Raw genomic sequence first — 23,326 nt, forward strand, 5'->3', positions numbered from 1 at the left:
AGCCCTATTTACTACATACCCAGAGACAACTAACCTAGCCCTATTTACTACATACCCAGAGACAACTAACCAAGCCCTTTTTACTACTTACCCAGAGACAACTAACCTAGCCCTATTTACTACATACCCAGAGACAACTAACCTAGCCCTATTTACTACATACCCAGAGACAACTAACCTAGCCCTATTTACTACTTACCCAGAGACAACTAACCTAGCCCTATTTACTACTTACCCAGAGACAACTAACCTAGCCCTATTTACTACATACCCAGAGACAACTAACCTAGCCCTATTTACTACTTACCCAGAGACAACTAACCTAGCCCTATTTACTACATACCCAGAGACAACTAACCTAGCCCTATTTACTACATACCCAGAGACAACTAACCTAGCCCTATTTACTACATACCCAGAGACAACTAACCTAGCCCTATTTACTACATACCCAGAGACAACTAACCAAGCCCTTTTTACTACTTACCCAGAGACAACTAACCTAGCCCTATTTACTACATACCCAGAGACAACTAACCTAGCCCTATTTACTACATACCCAGAGACAACTAACCAAGCCCTTTTACTACTTACCCAGAGACAACTAACCTAGCCCTATTTACTACATACCCAGAGACAACTAACCTAGCCCTATTTACTACATACCCAGAGACAACTAACCTAGCCCTATTTACTACATACCCAGAGACAACTAACCTAGCCCTATTTACTACATACCCAGAGACAACTAACCTAGCCCTATTTACTACATACCCAGAGACAACTAACCTAGCCCTATTTACTACATACCCAGAGACAACTAACCTAGCCCTATTTACTACATACCCAGAGACAACTAACCAAGCCCTTTTTACTACTTACCCAGAGACAACTAACCTAGCCCTATTTACTACATACCCAGAGACAACTAACCTAGCCCTATTTACTACATACCCAGAGACAACTAACCTAGCCCTATTTACTACTTACCCAGAGACAACTAACCTAGCCCTATTTACTACTTACCCAGAGACAACTAACCTAGCCCTATTTACTACATACCCAGAGACAACTAACCTAGCCCTATTTACTACTTACCCAGAGACAACTAACCTAGCCCTATTTACTACATACCCAGAGACAACTAACCTAGCCCTATTTACTACATACCCAGAGACAACTAACCTAGCCCTATTTACTACATACCCAGAGACAACTAACCTAGCCCTATTTACTACATACCCAGAGACAACTAACCAAGCCCTTTTTACTACTTACCCAGAGACAACTAACCTAGCCCTATTTACTACATACCCAGAGACAACTAACCTAGCCCTATTTACTACATACCCAGAGACAACTAACCTAGCCCTATTTACTACTTACCCAGAGACAACTAACCTAGCCCTTTTTACTACATACCCAGAGACAACTAACCTAGCCCTTTTTACTACTTACCCAGAGACAACTAACCTAGCCCTATTTACTACATACCCAGAGACAACTAACCTAGCCCTATTTACTACATACCCAGAGACAACTAACCTAGCCCTATTTACTACATACCCAGAGACAACTAACCTAGCCCTATTTACTACATACCCAGAGACAACTAACCTAGCCCTATTTACTACATACCCAGAGACAACTAACCTAGCCCTATTTACTACATACCCAGAGACAACTAACCTAGCCCTATTTACTACATACCCAGAGACAACTAACCTAGCCCTATTTACTACATACCCAGAGACAACTAACCAAGCCCTTTTTACTACTTACCCAGAGACAACTAACCTAGCCCTATTTACTACATACCCAGAGACAACTAACCTAGCCCTATTTACTACATACCCAGAGACAACTAACCTAGCCCTATTTACTACTTACCCAGAGACAACTAACCTAGCCCTATTTACTACTTACCCAGAGACAACTAACCTAGCCCTATTTACTACATACCCAGAGACAACTAACCTAGCCCTATTTACTACTTACCCAGAGACAACTAACCTAGCCCTATTTACTACATACCCAGAGACAACTAACCTAGCCCTATTTACTACATACCCAGAGACAACTAACCTAGCCCTATTTACTACATACCCAGAGACAACTAACCTAGCCCTATTTACTACATACCCAGAGACAACTAACCAAGCCCTTTTACTACTTACCCAGAGACAACTAACCTAGCCCTATTTACTACATACCCAGAGACAACTAACCTAGCCCTATTTACTACATACCCAGAGACAACTAACCTAGCCCTATTTACTACTTACCCAGAGACAACTAACCTAGCCCTTTTTACTACATACCCAGAGACAACTAACCTAGCCCTATTTACTACATACCCAGAGACAACTAACCAAGCCCTTTTTACTACTTACCCAGAGACAACTAACCTAGCCCTATTTACTACATACCCAGAGACAACTAACCTAGCCCTATTTACTACATACCCAGAGACAAATCAAATCAAATCAAATCAAATTTTATTTGTCACATACACATGGTTAGCAGATGTTAATGCGAGTGTAGCGAAATGCTTGTGCTTCTAGTTCCGACAATGCAGTGATAACCAACAAGTAATCTAACTAACAATTCCAAAACTACTGTCTTATACACAGTGTAAGGGGATAAGGAACATGTACATAAGGATATATGAATGAGTGATGGTACAGAGCAGCATACAGTAGATGGTATCGAGTACAGTATATACATATGAGATGAGTATGTAGACAAAGTAAACAAAGTGGCATAGTTAAAGTGGCTAGTGATACATGTGTTACATAAGGATGCAGTCGATGTTGTAGAGTACAGTATATACATATGTATATGAGATGAATAATGTAGGGTAAGTAACATTATATAACCTAGCATTGTTTAAAGTGGCTAGTGATATATTTACATCATTTCCCATCAATTCCCATTATTAAATGGCTGGAGTTGGGTCAGTGTCAATGACAGTGTGTTGGCAGCAGCCACTCAATGTTAGTGGTGGCTATTTAACAGTCTGATGGCCTTGAGATAGAAGCTGTTTTTCAGTCTCTCGGTCCCAGCTTTGATGCACCTGTACTGACCTCGCCTTCTGGATGATAGCGGGGTGAACAGGCAGTGGTTCCTGGTTGATGTCCTTGATGATCTTTATGGCCTTCCTGTAACAATACCCAGTGTAGGTGTCCTGGAGGGCAGAGACAACTAACCAAGCCCCCGGTGATGCGTTGTGCAGTCCTCACTACCCTCTGGAGAGCCTTACGGTTGAGGGCGGAGCAGTTGCTACACCAGGCGGTGATACAGCCCGCCAGGATGCTTCGATTGTGCATCTGTAGAAGTTTGTGAGTGCTTTTGGTGACAAGCCAAATTTCTTCAGCCTCCTGAGGTTGAAACAACTAGGCGCTGCTGCGCCTTCTTCACGAACGCTGTCAGTGTGAGTGGACCAATTCAGTTTGTCTGTGATGTGTATGCCGAGGAACTTAAAACTAGCTACCCTCTCCACTACTGTTCCATCGATGTGGATAGGGGGTGTTCCCTCTGCTGTTTCCTGAAGTCCACAATCATCTCCTTAGTTTTGTTGACGTTGAGTGTGAGGTTATTTTCCTGACACCACACAACTCCAAGGGCCCTCACCTCCTCCCTGTAGGCCGTCTCGTCGTTGTTGGTAATCAAGCCTACCACTGTTGTGTCGTCCCAGAGACAAAACTTGATGATTGAGTTGGAGCGTGCAACTAACCAGTCTACATGGGTGAACAGGGAGTACAGGAGAGGGCTCAGAACGCACCCTTGTGGGGCCCCGTGTTGAGGATCAGCGGGGAGGAGATGTTGTTGCCTACCCTCACCACCTGGGGGCGGCCCCCAGTCAGGAAGTCCAGTACCCAGTTGCACAGGGCGGGACAACTCGAGACCCAGGGTCTCGAGCTTGATGACGAGCTTGGAGGGTACTATGGTGTTGAATGCCGAGCTGTAGTCGATGAACAGCATTCTCACATAGGTATTCCTCTTGTCCAGGTGGGTTAGGGCAGTGTGCAGTGTGGTTGAGATTGCATCCCTGTGGACCTATTTGGGCGGTAAGACAACTAACCTGGCCCTGGGTCTAGGGTGTCAGGTAGGGTGGAGGTGATATGGTCCTTGACTAGTCTCTCAAAGCACTTCATGATGACGGAAGTGAGTGACTACTAACCGGTAGTCGTTTAGCTCAGTTACCTTAGCTTTCTTGGGAACAGGAACAATGGTGGCCCTCTTGAAGCATGTGGGAACAGCAGACTGGTATAGGGATTGATTGAATATGTCCCAGTAAACACACCGGCCAGCTGGTCTGCGCATGCTCGGAGGGCGCGGCTGGGGATGCCGTCTGGGCCTGCAGCCTTGCGAGGGTTAACACGTTTAAATGTCTTAATCACCTCGGCTGCAGTGAAGGCCCTATTTACTGCAGTGAACAACTAACCTAGACTGCATGTTTCCGTTGCAGGCCGTGTCAGTGGCACTGTATTGTCCTCAAAGCGGGCAAAAAAGTTAACCTAAGTTAAAAACTAACCTAGCCCTATTTACTACATACCCAGAGACAACTAACCTAGCCCTATTTACTACATACCCAGAGACAACTAACCTAGCCCTATTTACTACATACCCAGAGACAACTAACCTAGCCCTATTTACTACATACCCAGAGACAACTAACCTAGCCCTATTTACTACATACCCAGAGACAACTAACCAAGCCCTTTTACTACTTACCCAGAGACAACTAACCTAGCCCTATTTACTACATACCCAGAGACAACTAACCTAGCCCTATTTACTACATACCCAGAGACAACTAACCTAGCCCTATTTACTACTTACCCAGAGACAACTAACCTAGCCCTATTTACTACATACCCAGAGACAACTAACCTAGCCCTATTTACTACATACCCAGAGACAACTAACCAAGCCCTTTTACTACTTACCCAGAGACAACTAACCTAGCCCTATTTACTACATACCCAGAGACAACTAACCTAGCCCTATTTACTACATACCCAGAGACAACTAACCTAGCCCTATTTACTACATACCCAGAGACAACTAACCTAGCCCTATTTACTACATACCCAGAGACAACTAACCTAGCCCTATTTACTACATACCCAGAGACAACTAACCTAGCCCTATTTACTACATACCCAGAGACAACTAACCTAGCCCTATTTACTACATACCCAGAGACAACTAACCTAGCCCTATTTACTACATACCCAGAGACAACTAACCTAGCCCTATTTACTACATACCCAGAGACAACTAACCTAGCCCTATTTACTACATACCCAGAGACAACTAACCTAGCCCTATTTACTACATACCCAGAGACAACTAACCTAGCCCTATTTACTACATACCCAGAGACAACTAACCTAGCCCTATTTACTACATACCCAGAGACAACTAACCTAGCCCTATTTACTACATACCCAGAGACAACTAACCTAGCCCTATTTACTACATACCCAGAGACAACTAACCTAGCCCTATTTACTACATACCCAGAGACAACTAACCTAGCCCTATTTACTACATACCCAGAGACAACTAACCTAGCCCTATTTACTACATACCCAGAGACAACTAACCTAGCCCTACTTTACTAACATACCCCCAGAGACAACTAACCTAGCCCTATTTACTACATACCCAGAGACAACTAACCTAGCCCTATTTACTACATACCCAGAGACAACTAACCTAGCCCTATTTACTACATACCCAGAGACAACTAACCTAGCCCTATTTACTACATACCCAGAGACAACTAACCTAGCCCTATTTACTACATACCCAGAGACAACTAACCTAGCCCTATTTACTACATACCCAGAGACAACTAACCTAGCCCTATTTACTACATACCCAGAGACAACTAACCTAGCCCTATTTACTACATACCCAGAGACAACTAACCTAGCCCTATTTACTACATACCCAGAGACAACTAACCTAGCCCTATTTACTACATACCCAGAGACAACTAACCTAGCCCTATTTACTACATACCCAGAGACAACTAACCTAGCCCTATTTACTACATACCCAGAGACAACTAACCTAGCCCTATTTACTACATACCCAGAGACAACTAACCTAGCCCTATTTACTACATACCCAGAGACAACTAACCTAGCCCTATTTACTACATACCCAGAGACAACTAACCTAGCCCTATTTACTACATACCCAGAGACAACTAACCTAGCCCTATTTACTACATACCCAGAGACAACTAACCTAGCCCTATTTACTACATACCCAGAGACAACTAACCTAGCCCTATTTACTACATACCCAGAGACAACTAACCTAGCCCTATTTACTACATACCCAGAGACAACTAACCTAGCCCTATTTACTACATACCCAGAGACAACTAACCTAGCCCTATTTACTACATACCCAGAGACAACTAACCTAGCCCTATTTACTACATACCCAGAGACAACTAACCTAGCCCTATTTACTACATACCCAGAGACAACTAACCTAGCCCTATTTACTACATACCCAGAGACAACTAACCTAGCCCTATTTACTACATACCCAGAGACAACTAACCTAGCCCTATTTACTACATACCCAGAGACAACTAACCTAGCCCTATTTACTACATACCCAGAGACAACTAACCTAGCCCTATTTACTACATACCCAGAGACAACTAACCTAGCCCTATTTACTACATACCCAGAGACAACTAACCTAGCCCTATTTACTACATACCCAGAGACAACTAACCTAGCCCTATTTACTACATACCCAGAGACAACTAACCTAGCCCTATTTACTACATACCCAGAGACAACTAACCTAGCCCTATTTACTACATACCCAGAGACAACTAACCTAGCCCTATTTACTACATACCCAGAGACAACTAACCTAGCCCTATTTACTACATACATACCCAGAGACAACTAACCTAGCCCTATTTACTACATACCCAGAGACAACTAACCTAGCCCTATTTACTACATACCCAGAGACAACTAACCTAGCCCTATTTACTACATACCCAGAGACAACTAACCTAGCCCTATTTACTACATACCCAGAGACAACTAACCTAGCCCTATTTACTACATACCCAGAGACAACTAACCTAGCCCTATTTACTACATACCCAGAGACAACTAACCTAGCCCTATTTACTACATACCCAGAGACAACTAACCTAGCCCTATTTACTACATACCCAGAGACAACTAACCTAGCCCTATTTACTACATACCCAGAGACAACTAACCTAGCCCTATTTACTACATACCCAGAGACAACTAACCTAGCCCTATTTACTACATACCCAGAGACAACTAACCTAGCCCTATTTACTACATACCCAGAGACAACTAACCTAGCCCTATTTACTACATACCCAGAGACAACTAACCTAGCCCTATTTACTACATACCCAGAGACAACTAACCTAGCCCTATTTACTACATACCCAGAGACAACTAACCTAGCCCTATTTACTACATACCCAGAGACAACTAACCTAGCCCTATTTACTACATACCCAGAGACAACTAACCTAGCCCTATTTACTACATACCCAGAGACAACTAACCTAGCCCTATTTACTACATACCCAGAGACAACTAACCTAGCCCTATTTACTACATACCCAGAGACAACTAACCTAGCCCTATTTACTACATACCCAGAGACAACTAACCTAGCCCTATTTACTACATACCCAGAGACAACTAACCTAGCCCTATTTACTACATACCCAGAGACAACTAACCTAGCCCTATTTACTACATACCCAGAGACAACTAACCTAGCCCTATTTACTACATACCCAGAGACAACTAACCTAGCCCTATTTACTACATACCCAGAGACAACTAACCTAGCCCTATTTACTACATACCCAGAGACAACTAACCTAGCCCTATTTACTACATACCCAGAGACAACTAACCTAGCCCTATTTACTACATACCCAGAGACAACTAACCTAGCCCTATTTACTACATACCCAGAGACAACTAACCTAGCCCTATTTACTACATACCCAGAGACAACTAACCTAGCCCTATTTACTACATACCCAGAGACAACTAACCTAGCCCTATTTACTACATACCCAGAGACAACTAACCTAGCCCTATTTACTAGAGACATACCCAGAGACAACTAACCTAGCCCTATTTACTACATACCCAGAGACAACTAACCTAGCCCTATTTACTACATACCCAGAGACAACTAACCTAGCCCTATTTACTACATACCCAGAGACAACTAACCTAGCCCTATTTACTACATACCCAGAGACAACTAACCTAGCCCTATTTACTACATACCCAGAGACAACTAACCTAGCCCTATTTACTACATACCCAGAGACAACTAACCTAGCCCTATTTACTACATACCCAGAGACAACTAACCTAGCCCTATTTACTACATACCCAGAGACAACTAACCTAGCCCTATTTACTACATACCCAGAGACAACTAACCTAGCCCTATTTACTACATACCCAGAGACAACTAACCTAGCCCTATTTACTACATACCCAGAGACAACTAACCTAGCCCTATTTACTACATACCCAGAGACAACTAACCTAGCCCTATTTACTACATACCCAGAGACAACTAACCTAGCCCTATTTACTACATACCCAGAGACAACTAACCTAGCCCTATTTACTACATACCCAGAGACAACTAACCTAGCCCTATTTACTACATACCCAGAGACAACTAACCTAGCCCTATTTACTACATACCCAGAGACAACTAACCTAGCCCTATTTACTACATACCCAGAGACAACTAACCTAGCCCTATTTACTACATACCCAGAGACAACTAACCTAGCCCTATTTACTACATACCCAGAGACAACTAACCTAGCCCTATTTACTACATACCCAGAGACAACTAACCTAGCCCTATTTACTACATACCCAGAGACAACTAACCTAGCCCTATTTACTACATACCCAGAGACAACTAACCTAGCCCTATTTACTACATACCCAGAGACAACTAACCTAGCCCTATTTACTACATACCCAGAGACAACTAACCTAGCCCTATTTACTACATACCCAGAGACAACTAACCTAGCCCTATTTACTACATACCCAGACAACTAACCTAGACAACTAACCTAGCCCTATTTACTACATACCCAGAGACAACTAACCTAGCCCTATTTACTACATACCCAGAGACAACTAACCTAGCCCTATTTACTACATACCCAGAGACAACTAACCTAGCCCTATTTACTACATACCCAGAGACAACTAACCTAGCCCTATTTACTACATACCCAGAGACAACTAACCTAGCCCTATTTACTACATACCCAGAGACAACTAACCTAGCCCTATTTACTACATACCCAGAGACAACTAACCTAGCCCTATTTACTACATACCCAGAGACAACTAACCTAGCCCTATTTACTACATACCCAGAGACAACTAACCTATTTACTACATACCCAGAGACAACTAACCTAGCCCTATTTACTACATACCCAGAGACAACTAACCTAGCCCTATTTACTACATACCCAGAGACAACTAACCTAGCCCTATTTACTACATACCCAGAGACAACTAACCTAGCCCTATTTACTACATACCCAGAGACAACTAACCTAGCCCTATTTACTACATACCCAGAGACAACTAACCTAGCCCTATTTACTACATACCCAGAGACAACTAACCTAGCCCTATTTACTACATACCCAGAGACAACTAACCTAGCCCTATTTACTACATACCCAGAGACAACTAACCTAGCCCTATTTACTACATACCCAGAGACAACTAACCTAGCCCTATTTACTACATACCCAGAGACAACTAACCTAGCCCTATTTACTACATACCCAGAGACAACTAACCTAGCCCTATTTACTACATACCCAGAGACAACTAACCTAGCCCTATTTACTACATACCCAGAGACAACTAACCTAGCCCTATTTACTACATACCCAGAGACAACTAACCTAGCCCTATTTACTACATACCCAGAGACAACTAACCTAGCCCTATTTACTACATACCCAGAGACAACTAACCTAGCCCTATTTACTACATACCCAGAGACAACTAACCTAGCCCTATTTACTACATACCCAGAGACAACTAACCTAGCCCTATTTACTACATACCCAGAGACAACTAACCTAGCCCTATTTACTACATACCCAGAGACAACTAACCTAGCCCTATTTACTACATACCCAGAGACAACTAACCTAGCCCTATTTACTACATACCCAGAGACAACTAACCTAGCCCTATTTACTACATACCCAGAGACAACTAACCTAGCCCTATTTACTACATACCCAGAGACAACTAACCTAGCCCTATTTACTACATACCCAGAGACAACTAACCTAGCCCTATTTACTACATTTACCCAGAGACAACTAACCTAGCCCTATTTACTACATACCCAGAGACAACTAACCTAGCCCTATTTACTACATACCCAGAGACAACTAACCTAGCCCTATTTACTACATACCCAGAGACAACTAACCTAGCCCTATTTACTACATACCCAGAGACAACTAACCTAGCCCTATTTACTACATACCCAGAGACAACTAACCTAGCCCTATTTACTACATACCCAGAGACAACTAACCTAGCCCTATTTACTACATACCCAGAGACAACTAACCTAGCCCTATTTACTACATACCCAGAGACAACTAACCTAGCCCTATTTACTACATACCCAGAGACAACTAACCTAGCCCTATTTACTACATACCCAGAGACAACTAACCTAGCCCTATTTACTACATACCCAGAGACAACTAACCTAGCCCTATTTACTACATACCCAGAGACAACTAACCTAGCCCTATTTACTACATACCCAGAGACAACTAACCTAGCCCTATTTACTACATACCCAGAGACAACTAACCTAGCCCTATTTACTACATACCCAGAGACAACTAACCTAGCCCTATTTACTACATACCCAGAGACAACTAACCTAGCCCTATTTACTACATACCCAGAGACAACTAACCTAGCCCTATTTACTACATACCCAGAGACAACTAACCTAGCCCTATTTACTACATACCCAGAGACAACTAACCTAGCCCTATTTACTACATACCCAGAGACAACTAACCTAGCCCTATTTACTACATACCCAGAGACAACTAACCTAGCCCTATTTACTACATACCCAGAGACAACTAACCTAGCCCTATTTACTACATACCCAGAGACAACTAACCTAGCCCTATTTACTACATACCCAGAGACAACTAACCTAGCCCTATTTACTACATACCCAGAGACAACTAACCTAGCCCTATTTACTACATACCCAGAGACAACTAACCTAGCCCTATTTACTACATACCCAGAGACAACTAACCTAGCCCTATTTACTACATACCCAGAGACAACTAACCTAGCCCTATTTACTACATACCCAGAGACAACTAACCTAGCCCTATTTACTACATACCCAGAGACAACTAACCTAGCCCTATTTACTACATACCCAGAGACAACTAACCTAGCCCTATTTACTACATACCCAGAGACAACTAACCTAGCCCTATTTACTACATACCCAGAGACAACTAACCTAGCCCTATTTACTACATACCCAGAGACAACTAACCTAGCCCTATTTACTACATACCCAGAGACAACTAACCTAGCCCTATTTACTACATACCCAGAGACAACTAACCTAGCCCTATTTACTACATACCCAGAGACAACTAACCTAGCCCTATTTACTACATACCCAGAGACAACTAACCTAGCCCTATTTACTACATACCCAGAGACAACTAACCTAGCCCTATTTACTACATACCCAGAGACAACTAACCTAGCCCTATTTACTACATACCCAGAGACAACTAACCAAGCCCTTTTTACTACATACCCAGAGACAACTAACCTAGCCCTATTTACTACATACCCAGAGACAACTAACCTAGCCCTATTTACTACATACCCAGAGACAACTAACCTAGCCCTATTTACTACATACCCAGAGACAACTAACCTAGCCCTATTTACTACATACCCAGAGACAACTAACCTAGCCCTATTTACTACATACCCAGAGACAACTAACCTAGCCCTTTTACTACATACCCAGAGACAACTAACCTAGCCCTATTTACTACATACCCAGAGACAACTAACCTAGCCCTTTTACTACATACCCAGAGACAACTAACCTAGCCCTATTTACTACATACCCAGAGACAACTAACCTAGCCCTATTTACTACATACCCAGAGACAACTAACCAAGCCCTTTTACTACATACCCAGAGACAACTAACCTAGCCCTATTTACTACATACCCAGAGACAACTAACCTAGCCCTATTTACTACATACCCAGAGACAACTAACCTAGCCCTATTTACTACATACCCAGAGACAACTAACCTAGCCCTATTTACTACATACCCAGAGACAACTAACCTAGCCCTATTTACTACATACCCAGAGACAACTAACCTAGCCCTATTTACTACATACCCAGAGACAACTAACCTAGCCCTTTTACTACATACCCAGAGACAACTAACCTAGCCCTATTTACTACATACCCAGAGACAACTAACCTAGCCCTATTTACTACATACCCAGAGACAACTAACCTAGCCCTATTTACTACATACCCAGAGACAACTAACCTAGCCCTTTTACTACATACCCAGAGACAACTAACCTAGCCCTATTTACTACATACCCAGAGACAACTAACCTAGCCCTATTTACTACATACCCAGAGACAACTAACCTAGCCCTATTTACTACATACCCAGAGACAACTAACCTAGCCCTATTTACTACATACCCAGAGACAACTAACCTAGCCCTATTTACTACATACCCAGAGACAACTAACCTAGCCCTATTTACTACATACCCAGAGACAACTAACCTAGCCCTATTTACTACATACCCAGAGACAACTAACCTAGCCCTATTTACTACATACCCAGAGACAACTAACCTAGCCCTATTTACTACATACCCAGAGACAACTAACCTAGCCCTATTTACTACATACCCAGAGACAACTAACCTAGCCCTATTTACTACATACCCAGAGACAACTAACCTAGCCCTATTTACTACATACCCAGAGACAACTAACCTAGCCCTATTTACTACATACCCAGAGACAACTAACCTAGCCCTTTTTACTACATACCCAGAGACAACTAACCTAGCCCTATTTACTACATACCCAGAGACAACTAACCTAGCCCTATTTACTACATACCCAGAGACAACTAACCTAGCCCTATTTACTACATACCCAGAGACAACTAACCAAGCCCTATTTACTACATACCCAGAGACAACTAACCTAGCCCTATTTACTACATACCCAGAGACAACTAACCTAGCCCTATTTACTACATACCCAGAGACAACTAACCAAGCCCTATTTACTACATACCCAGAGACAACTAACCTAGCCCTATTTACTACATACCCAGAGACAACTAACCAAGCCCTATTTACTACATACCCAGAGACAACTAACCAAGCCCTATTTACTACATACCCAGAGACAACTACCCTAGCCCTATTTACTACATACCCAGAGACAACTAACCAAGCCCTATTTACTACATACCCAGAGACAACTAACCTAGCCCTATTTACTACATACCCAGAGACAACTAACCTAGCCCTATTTACTACATACCCAGAGACAACTAACCTAGCCCTATTTACTACATACCCAGAGACAACTAACCAAGCCCTATTTACTACATACCCAGAGACAACTAACCTAGCCCTATTTACTACATACCCAGAGACAACTAACCTAGCCCTATTTACTACATACCCAGAGACAACTAACCAAGCCCTTTTACTACATACCCAGAGACAACTAACCTAGCCCTATTTACTACATACCCAGAGACAACTAACCTAGCCCTATTTACTACATACCCAGAGACAACTAACCAAGCCCTATTTACTACATACCCAGAGACAACTAACCAAGCCCTTTTACTACATACCCAGAGACAACTAACCTAGCCCTTTTTACTACATACCCAGAGACAACTAACCTAGCCCTATTTACTACATACCCAGAGACAACTAACCAAGCCCTTTTTACTACTTACCCAGAGACAACTAACCTAGCCCTATTTACTACATACCCAGAGACAACTAACCTAGCCCTTTTTACTACATACCCAGAGACAACTAACCAAGCCCTATTTACTACATACCCAGAGACAACTAACCAAGCCCTATTTACTACATACCCAGAGACAACTAACCTAGCCCTATTTACTACATACCCAGAGACAACTAACCTAGCCCTATTTACTACATACCCAGAGACAACTAACCTAGCCCTATTTACTACATACCCAGAGACAACTAACCTAGCCCTATTTACTACATACCCAGAGACAACTAACCTAGCCCTATTTACTACATACCCAGAGACAACTAACCTAGCCCTATTTACTACATACCCAGAGACAACTAACCTAGCCCTATTTACTACATACCCAGAGACAACTAACCTAGCCCTTTTACTACATACCCAGAGACAACTAACCAAGCCCTATTTACTACATACCCAGAGACAACTAACCAAGCCCTTTTTACTACATACCCAGAGACAACTAACCTAGCCCTATTTACTACATACCCAGAGACAACTAACCTAGCCCTATTTACTACATACCCAGAGACAACTAACCTAGCCCTATTTACTACATACCCAGAGACAACTAACCTAGCCCTATTTACTACATACCCAGAGACAACTAACCTAGCCCTTTTTACTACATACCCAGAGACAACTAACCTAGCCCTTTTTACTACATACCCAGAGACAACTAACCTAGCCCTATTTACTACATACCCAGAGACAACTAACCAAGCCCTATTTACTACATACCCAGAGACAACTAACCTAGCCCTATTTACTACATACCCAGAGACAACTAACCTAGCCCTATTTACTACATACCCAGAGACAACTAACCAAGCCCTATTTACTACATACCCAGAGACAACTAACCTAGCCCTATTTACTACATACCCAGAGACAACTAACCAAGCCCTATTTACTACATACCCAGAGACAACTAACCAAGCCCTATTTACTACATACCCAGAGACAACTAACCAAGCCCTATTTACTACATACCCAGAGACAACTAACCTAGCCCTATTTACTACTTACCCAGAGACAACTAACCTAGCCCTATTTACTACATACCCAGAGACAACTAACCAAGCCCTATTTACTACATACCCAGAGACAACTAACCTAGCCCTTTTTACTACTTACCCAGAGACAACTAACCAAGCCCTTTTACTACATACCCAGAGACAACTAACCGAGCCCTATTTACTACATACCCAGAGACAACTAACCAAGCCCTATTTACTACATACCCAGAGACAACTAACCAAGCCCTATTTACTACATACCCAGAGACAACTAACCAAGCCCTATTTACTACATACCCAGAGACAACTAACCTAGCCCTATTTACTACTTACCCAGAGACAACTAACCTAGCCCTATTTACTACATACCCAGAGACAACTAACCAAGCCCTATTTACTACTTACCCAGAGACAACTAACCTAGCCCTATTTACTACATACCCAGAGACAACTAACCAAGCCCTATTTACTACATACCCAGAGACAACTAACCAAGCCCTTTTTACTACTTACCCAGAGACAACTAACCTAGCCCTATTTACTACATACCCAGAGACAACTAACCAAGCCCTATTTACTACATACCCAGAGACAACTAACCAAGCCCTTTTACTACATACCCAGAGACAACTAACCTAGCCCTATTTACTACATACCCAGAGACAACTAACCAAGCCCTATTTACTACATACCCAGAGACAACTAACCAAGCCCTTTTTACTACATACCCAGAGACAACTAACCTAGCCCTTTTACTACATACCCAGAGACAACTAACCTAACTACATACAACTAACCTAGCCCTATTTACTACATACCCAGAGACAACTAACCAAGCCCTTTTTACTACATACCCAGAGACAACTAACCTAGCCCTATTTACTACATACCCAGAGACAACTAACCTAGCCCTATTTACTACATACCCAGAGACAACTAACCAAGCCCTATTTACTACATACCCAGAGACAACTAACCAAGCCCTTTTTACTACATACCCAGAGACAACTAACCTAGCCCTTTTTACTACATACCCAGAGACAACTAACCTAGCCCTATTTACTACATACCCAGAGACAACTAACCAAGCCCTTTTTACTACTTACCCAGAGACAACTAACCTAGCCCTATTTACTACATACCCAGAGACAACTAACCTAGCCCTTTTTACTACATACCCAGAGACAACTAACCAAGCCCTATTTACTACATACCCAGAGACAACTAACCAAGCCCTTTTTACTACATACCCAGAGACAACTAACCTAGCCCTATTTACTACATACCCAGAGACAACTAACCTAGCCCTATTTACTACATACCCAGAGACAACTAACCTAGCCCTATTTACTACATACCCAGAGACAACTAACCTAGCCCTATTTACTACATACCCAGAGACAACTAACCTAGCCCTATTTACTACATACCCAGAGACAACTAACCTAGCCCTATTTACTACATACCCAGAGACAACTAACCTAGCCCTATTTACTACATACCCAGAGACAACTAACCTAGCCCTTTTTACTACATACCCAGAGACAACTAACCAAGCCCTATTTACTACATACCCAGAGACAACTAACCAAGCCCTTTTTACTACATACCCAGAGACAACTAACCAAGCCCTTTTTACTACATACCCAGAGACAACTAACCTAGCCCTATTTACTACATACCCAGAGACAACTAACCTAGCCCTATTTACTACATACCCAGAGACAACTAACCTAGCCCTATTTACTACATACCCAGAGACAACTAACCTAGCCCTATTTACTACATACCCAGAGACAACTAACCTAGCCCTATTTACTACATACCCAGAGACAACTAACCTAGCCCTATTTACTACATACCCAGAGACAACTAACCTAGCCCTTTTTACTACATACCCAGAGACAACTAACCAAGCCCTATTTACTACATACCCAGAGACAACTAACCAAGCCCTTTTTACTACATACCCAGAGACAACTAACCAAGCCCTTTTTACTACATACCCAGAGACAACTAACCTAGCCCTATTTACTACATACCCAGAGACAACTAACCAAGCCCTTTTTACTACATACCCAGAGACAACTAACCTAGCCCTATTTACTACATACCCAGAGACAACTAACCAAGCCCTATTTACTACATACCCAGAGACAACTAACCAAGCCCTATTTACTACATACCCAGAGACAACTAACCTAGCCCTATTTACTACATACCCAGAGACAACTAACCAAGCCCTATTTACTACATACCCAGAGTCAGATGAACTCATGGATACCATTGTTATGTCTCTGTGTGCAGTTTGAAGGAAACTTAAGGTGGTTTCTAGAGCCATTTCTAACTAATAGCTGATGATCGTGGACTACAGGAAAAGGAGGGCCGAACAGGCCCCCATTAACATCGATGGAGTTGGTCGAGAGTTTCAAGTTCCTTGGTGTCCACATCACCAACAAACTATCATGGTCAAAACACACCAAGACAGTCGTGAAGAGGGCACGACAATGCCTTTTCCCCTTCAGGAGACTGAAAAGATTTGGCATGGGTCCCCAGATCCTCAAAAATTTCTACAGTTGCACCATCGAGAGCATCCTGACTGGTTGCATCACCGCCTGGTATGGCAACTGCTCGGCAACCGACCGTAAGGCGCTACAGAGGGTAGTGCATCACTGTGGCCAAGCTTTCTGCCATCCAGGTCCTACATACTAGGCAGTGTCAGAGGAAGGCCCAAAAATGGTCAAAGATTCCAGCAACCCTAGTCATAGACCGTTCTCTCTAAAAACCACACGGCAAGCGGCTCCGGAGCGGCAAGTCTGGGTCCAAAAGGCTTAACAGTTTATACCCCCAAGCCGTAATACTGCTGAACAATTAATCAAATGTTTTACACTGCTGCTACTCGGTGTTTATTATCTATACATAGTCACTTTACCCCTTTACAAATGACCTCGACTAACCTGTACCCCCACATTGACTCGGTGCAAGTACCCCCCTCTATATTGCCTCATTATTATTTTATCGTGTTCCTTTTTTATTAAAAAAATATATATTTCTTGAACTGTCTTGTTGGTTAAGGCCTTGTAAGTAAGCATTCCACGGTAGGTCTAAACCTGTTTGTATTTGGCGCATGTGACAAATAACATTTGATTTAATAAGAGTGTTTACCAAATGTATGTAAATGATGTATTTCCTTGTGGCGTCCGTGCCAACAGAACATCCTGCTGGTGCAGAGGCAGATGTTGGCAACGGAGGAGGACCTTGATAAGTTCCAGAGGGTACTCAAGAGCTACGCGGACGCCACATCCAACCACAGCGACAACTTGCAGTAAGTGAAATCAAAGTGATAGAGAGTTACCTGGCTTTGATCCCAAAGCACAGTGGCTTGGCACAGGGCAGTGCAGGGCACATGACTCGCCGCCAAGTCACCTGACCTGGCCTGTAAAAATGAAACAAAGGCCCAGAGTTTTTTTTTTTTTTAAAGTATCCTTTATTTATCTACATTTACATTTAAGTCATTTAGCAGACGCTCTTATCCAGAGTGACTTACAAATTGGTGCATTCACCTTATGATTTAGGCAAGTCAGTTTAGGCAAGTCAGTTAAGAACAAATTCTTATTTACAATGACGGCCTCCCCCGGAGATGCTGGGCCAATTGTGTGCCACCCTATGGGACTCCCAATCACGGCCGGATGTGATACAGCCCAGAATCGAACCAGGGACTGTAGTGACGCCTCTTGCACTGAGATGCAGTGCCTTAGACTCCTGTGCCACTCGGGAGCCCAGTTATTCCTGGTTCTTCCTGGTCAGATCACATTGGCAGGAAAAGCCTATTCCTAGATGATAGAAAATGTGTCATCAATGAGATTGTTCTATTTGCTTCCCAACTATGGGATTCCTAAGAATTAGTTAAATGTACTTTTTTCAAAGTAAATATTAATTGATCAATTTTCCTGTTCATTTAAAAATAAACAGACACAGTTATGCATCATGATGGATTTGTGCTCATTTAATTCAAATGAGATCTTATTGCTTTGGCCTGATTGACTCACTCTACCAGATGCTAATTTCAACACTCTCGGTCTCTTTCTGTCTCTCTCTCCTCCCTCCCGCTCTCTCTCTCTGTCAGTGTGTCTATCCAGAAGCTCCCAGGGAAGTCGTGCTTCATAATATATGAGTTTTGGCAGGATCGTATCTCCTGGATGAGGTGGGTCTGTAGTGTGTGTGTGTGTGTAACGCTGGAAAGCTGCTCATTTCTTTCCTCCTCTGATGATGAGCAGATGGCCCATCTCTAATATCATGATACACACTCAACCTGTTTCTCAGGGTTGATTTAAACACACGCAACCTGTTTCTCAGGGTTGATTTAAACACACGCAACCTGTTTCTCAGGGTTGATTTAAACACGCAACCTGTTTCTCAGGGTTGATTTAAACACACCAACCTGTTTCTCAGGGTTGATTTAAACACACCAACCTGTTTCTCAGGGTTGATTTAAACACACCAATATGTACAGTCTAGATCAGACTGACAGTCATATTTCTTCAACATCTTAACATTCAGTATGATTACATTCTAATTCTCATAAATACATGTGCATATATTTAGTGCAAAGAGACTAGGAATATCAGTCCAAACATATTAGTTGTATTGTGTAATGTGGTTTACTAACCAAGCCATTCTCCTATTGGACATGAATAATAATGGTGATTATGTCTTACTGTCATGTCACAAGTCTATTGATTGTTGCTGTGTTCTTGTCCTCCCTAGCTACCTGCAGTCCGATGCCAGTAAGACTTTCCAGCGCTGTGTCATTGATATGCTGGAGGATCCCAAGCTTGTGTCTACCATGCTGCTCCCAGGTGTGTGTGTGTTACAATCTATACCTTCCTATAATCAAATCAAATTTTATGTCACATACACATGGTTAGCAGATGTTAATGTGAGTGTAGCAAAATGCTTGTGCTTCTAGTTCCGACCATGCAGTAATATCTAGGAATTAATACCAATATGTACATAAAAATATATGAATGAGTGATGGCTGAACAGCATAGGCAAGACGCAGTAGATGGTATAGAGTACAGTATATACATATGAGATGAGTAATGTAGGGTATGTAAACTTAAATTATATAAAGTGTCATTGTTTAAAGTGGCTAGTGATACATTTTTAATTTTTCCATTATTAAGCCAGCAGCATACCACCCTGCATACCACTGCTGGCTTGCTTCTGAAGCTAAGCAGGCTTGGTCCTGGTCAGTTCCTTGATGGGAGACCAGATGCTGCTGGAAGGGGTGTTGGAGGGCCAGTAGGAGGCACTCTTTCCTCTGGTCTAAAAAAATGTCCCAATGCCCCATGGCAGTGTTTGGGGACACTGCCCTGTGTAGGGTGCGATCTTTCAGATGGGATGTTAAATGGGTGTCCTGACTCTCTGTGGTCATTAAAGATCCCATGGCACTTATTGTAAGATTAGGGGTGTTAACCCTGGTGTCCTGGCTAAATTCCCAATCTGGCCCTCAAATCATTTACATTTAAGTCATTTAGCAGACGCTCTTATCCAGAGCGACTCACGGTCACCTAATAATCCCCAGTTTACAATTGGCTCATTCATCCCCCTCCTCTCCCCTGTAACTATTCCCCAGGTCGTTGCTGCAAATGAGAACGTGTTCTCAGTCAAGTTACCTGGTAAAATAACAGATTTTTTTTTTAAGTGGCTAGAGTTGAGTCAGTATGTTGGCAGCAGCCACTCAATGTTAGTACAGTGTCACTTGTGTTTTCTTGAAAATGTATGCTTTGAACATTATTGCTCACCCCCCCCCCCCAAAAAAAAAATACATACACATTTCAAATGTAAAATGTTGCATTGAGGCAAATGCATAATTTCACACTGGTCTTTGAGCGATTTGCATTGGCTTAAAAAAATACAAAATGATGATTTTGAGATAGCAGTTTAAGCCATCCAAAAGGGAACACTACTTACCTTCTATGGATACGTATCAGAAAGCAGACCTGGGTTCAAATACCATTTCAAATCCTTCAAATACTTTTAGCATTTGCTTTAGCCCGCCTAGAGAGCCAGGGATTTGCAAATATTCTATTGTTTACTACATTGTGCCAGGCAAGCTCAATCAAGCCCAGCAAAAGTATTTTTAACCCAGATTTGCTAGAAATGACATGTTATTTACCCATTTATCCCCAGCTCAAGTAGAACTCCTCTCTTTTCCCCCTAGCATCCTGGTGGATCATGACTAACAACTAGCAACAGACCACAGAACACCATATCTCCTGCTCGCCCCCAAACACACAACACAACCCCCAAGACAAGAGATTCAAAAGGCATCCAAGTGTTTCTGTGCGCACACAGAACACTGAGTTACTACAGCATCGTTCTGCAACACATTTGTTATGTACCGTTAACTAATACTGGTCATTACCATAATGCGCTGTTTCTCAACAACAAAAAGGGGGTGAGGAAAAGCAGCCAAATGTATAGACATGAAAGCGATTCTTTGCATTGTAAAAGCCAATGGCGACGCTTTTGAAGCTCTCACTCCGAATCCATGCTAGAATCGATCACGTGGCTTGAATCAAACGATTCCAGTTTAGCATTTTCATTCTTGACAGCAATAGAGACTCATCATACAGTTACTGCAATGTGATACACTACATGCTTTTTGATGACTACTTGCTATAACTTGCTTACACTTAAGTAGAATTTGAAGAGAAAGACTGGAGCTCGCTGTTTAAAATGCATGCAGACCAGCGTTTGACCGAGCCTCAGAAATGAGTTGCTTTGCATTCTCAATGCGTAACCTACAGATAACTTATTTCCTTAGATAGGAACCAATATGTGATGTGTTTCAAATGCTGAATGGTTCCTACTCTAGTTGGGGGGGGGGGGGGGGGGGTAGTTGCACCCTGCTGCTGTCTTATTGTTATATAAGTGACCCCTTGCAATGGGATCCTTCTATTGTTAGGTTTACTAGTGGTTTGAGTTACGTTGCTTGTCTTTAAAGGAGTTTGTCCCAGATAATTTACCTGTTTTAAAGAAAGTATGTATCTATTAAGCCTATAAAGGAGGATACTTTGCAATGAGATTTCTTTGTGTGTCACCTTCTCAAGACATAGCTATCATAGGATGGTACTTTTCCAATTATTTTTCCATAGTTGACTTTATTTAAGAGAATCAGCCATGTGCAGATGGATGTGTTGTCATTGTGCTTTTGTTGTTAATGAAGTATCTTTTCCATGTAGAAATTCAACATATTCACTTTAATAAAAGTTAATGGCCAGTCAGCGTACTCGACTCTGTTTAGAATGTATAAGTGTACAGGTAAGAACACAAAAGAGTTCTTCAAAGAGTTCTCCCATGGGCATGGGCATAAAACGCTTTTTTTCTTACTGTGTACTGTCAATTAAATGTTATTACTTCAAACCTATTCACTACAAAGTATTTTAAGTCCACTATATCTGCAAAAGATAACACATTTATCAATTTAATTTCATGAGGTTTTGGCTTGCGTCGAGCAAAGCACTTCTTATTTTGTAGACTTCTCGACTAAAAAAAAACGATTCATCTTAGCCCCATGAATAATGGTTTCTCAGACATGGGTGACAAGACAGCGAAAGAAGCAACTCCCTTTGCATAGAAATGAAGATGGCTGGGAAAGAGCTCAACAAACCCCCCTGTCTCTACTTGACAGTGAAATTAGTGTTGCAATCATCGTCAAGTGCTTGATGCTGAGAGGCGGTGTGGTTGAGTCCAATATATGGTATATGGAGAGAGGCTTGAGGAGATCGATTGAGCTCAAACCTGTAGGACCGGTTTCCCGGACACAGATTAAGAAGATGAAGCATGTTCAATAGAGATTCTCCATTCTATGTGCTTTTTACTCCATCCATCCCATAGAGATACGATATGACGAGGTGCTTTTTACTCCATCCATCCCATAGAGATACGATATGACGAGGTGCTTTTTACTCCATCCATCCCATAGAGATACGATATGACGAGGTGCTTTTTACTCCATCCGTCCCGTAGAGATACGATATGACGAGGTGCTTTTTACTCCATCTGTCCC

The 23,326-nt window shown here is 42.3% G+C and overlaps 1 protein-coding gene across 1 annotated transcript in view; it reads left to right on the plus strand.

Annotated features, from left to right (window-relative positions):
- Positions 1–22,541, plus strand: part of necab3 (N-terminal EF-hand calcium binding protein 3) — an 80,879-nt gene extending 58,338 nt beyond the window's left edge. Inside the window, exons 10-13 of the mRNA XM_046339379.1 lie at positions 18,462–18,574; positions 19,376–19,453; positions 20,017–20,108; positions 21,476–22,541. Of these exons, the coding sequence (XP_046195335.1) occupies positions 18,462–18,574; positions 19,376–19,453; positions 20,017–20,108; positions 21,476–21,504 (312 nt within the window). The 3' untranslated portion in view covers positions 21,505–22,541. The remainder of the gene's footprint in view (positions 1–18,461; positions 18,575–19,375; positions 19,454–20,016; positions 20,109–21,475) is intronic.
- The last annotated feature ends 785 nt before the right edge of the window (positions 22,542–23,326 follow it).

The sequence above is a fragment of the Oncorhynchus gorbuscha genome, linkage group LG03 (assembly GCF_021184085.1).
Source record: "Oncorhynchus gorbuscha isolate QuinsamMale2020 ecotype Even-year linkage group LG03, OgorEven_v1.0, whole genome shotgun sequence".
Lineage (NCBI taxonomy): Eukaryota > Metazoa > Chordata > Actinopteri > Salmoniformes > Salmonidae > Oncorhynchus > Oncorhynchus gorbuscha.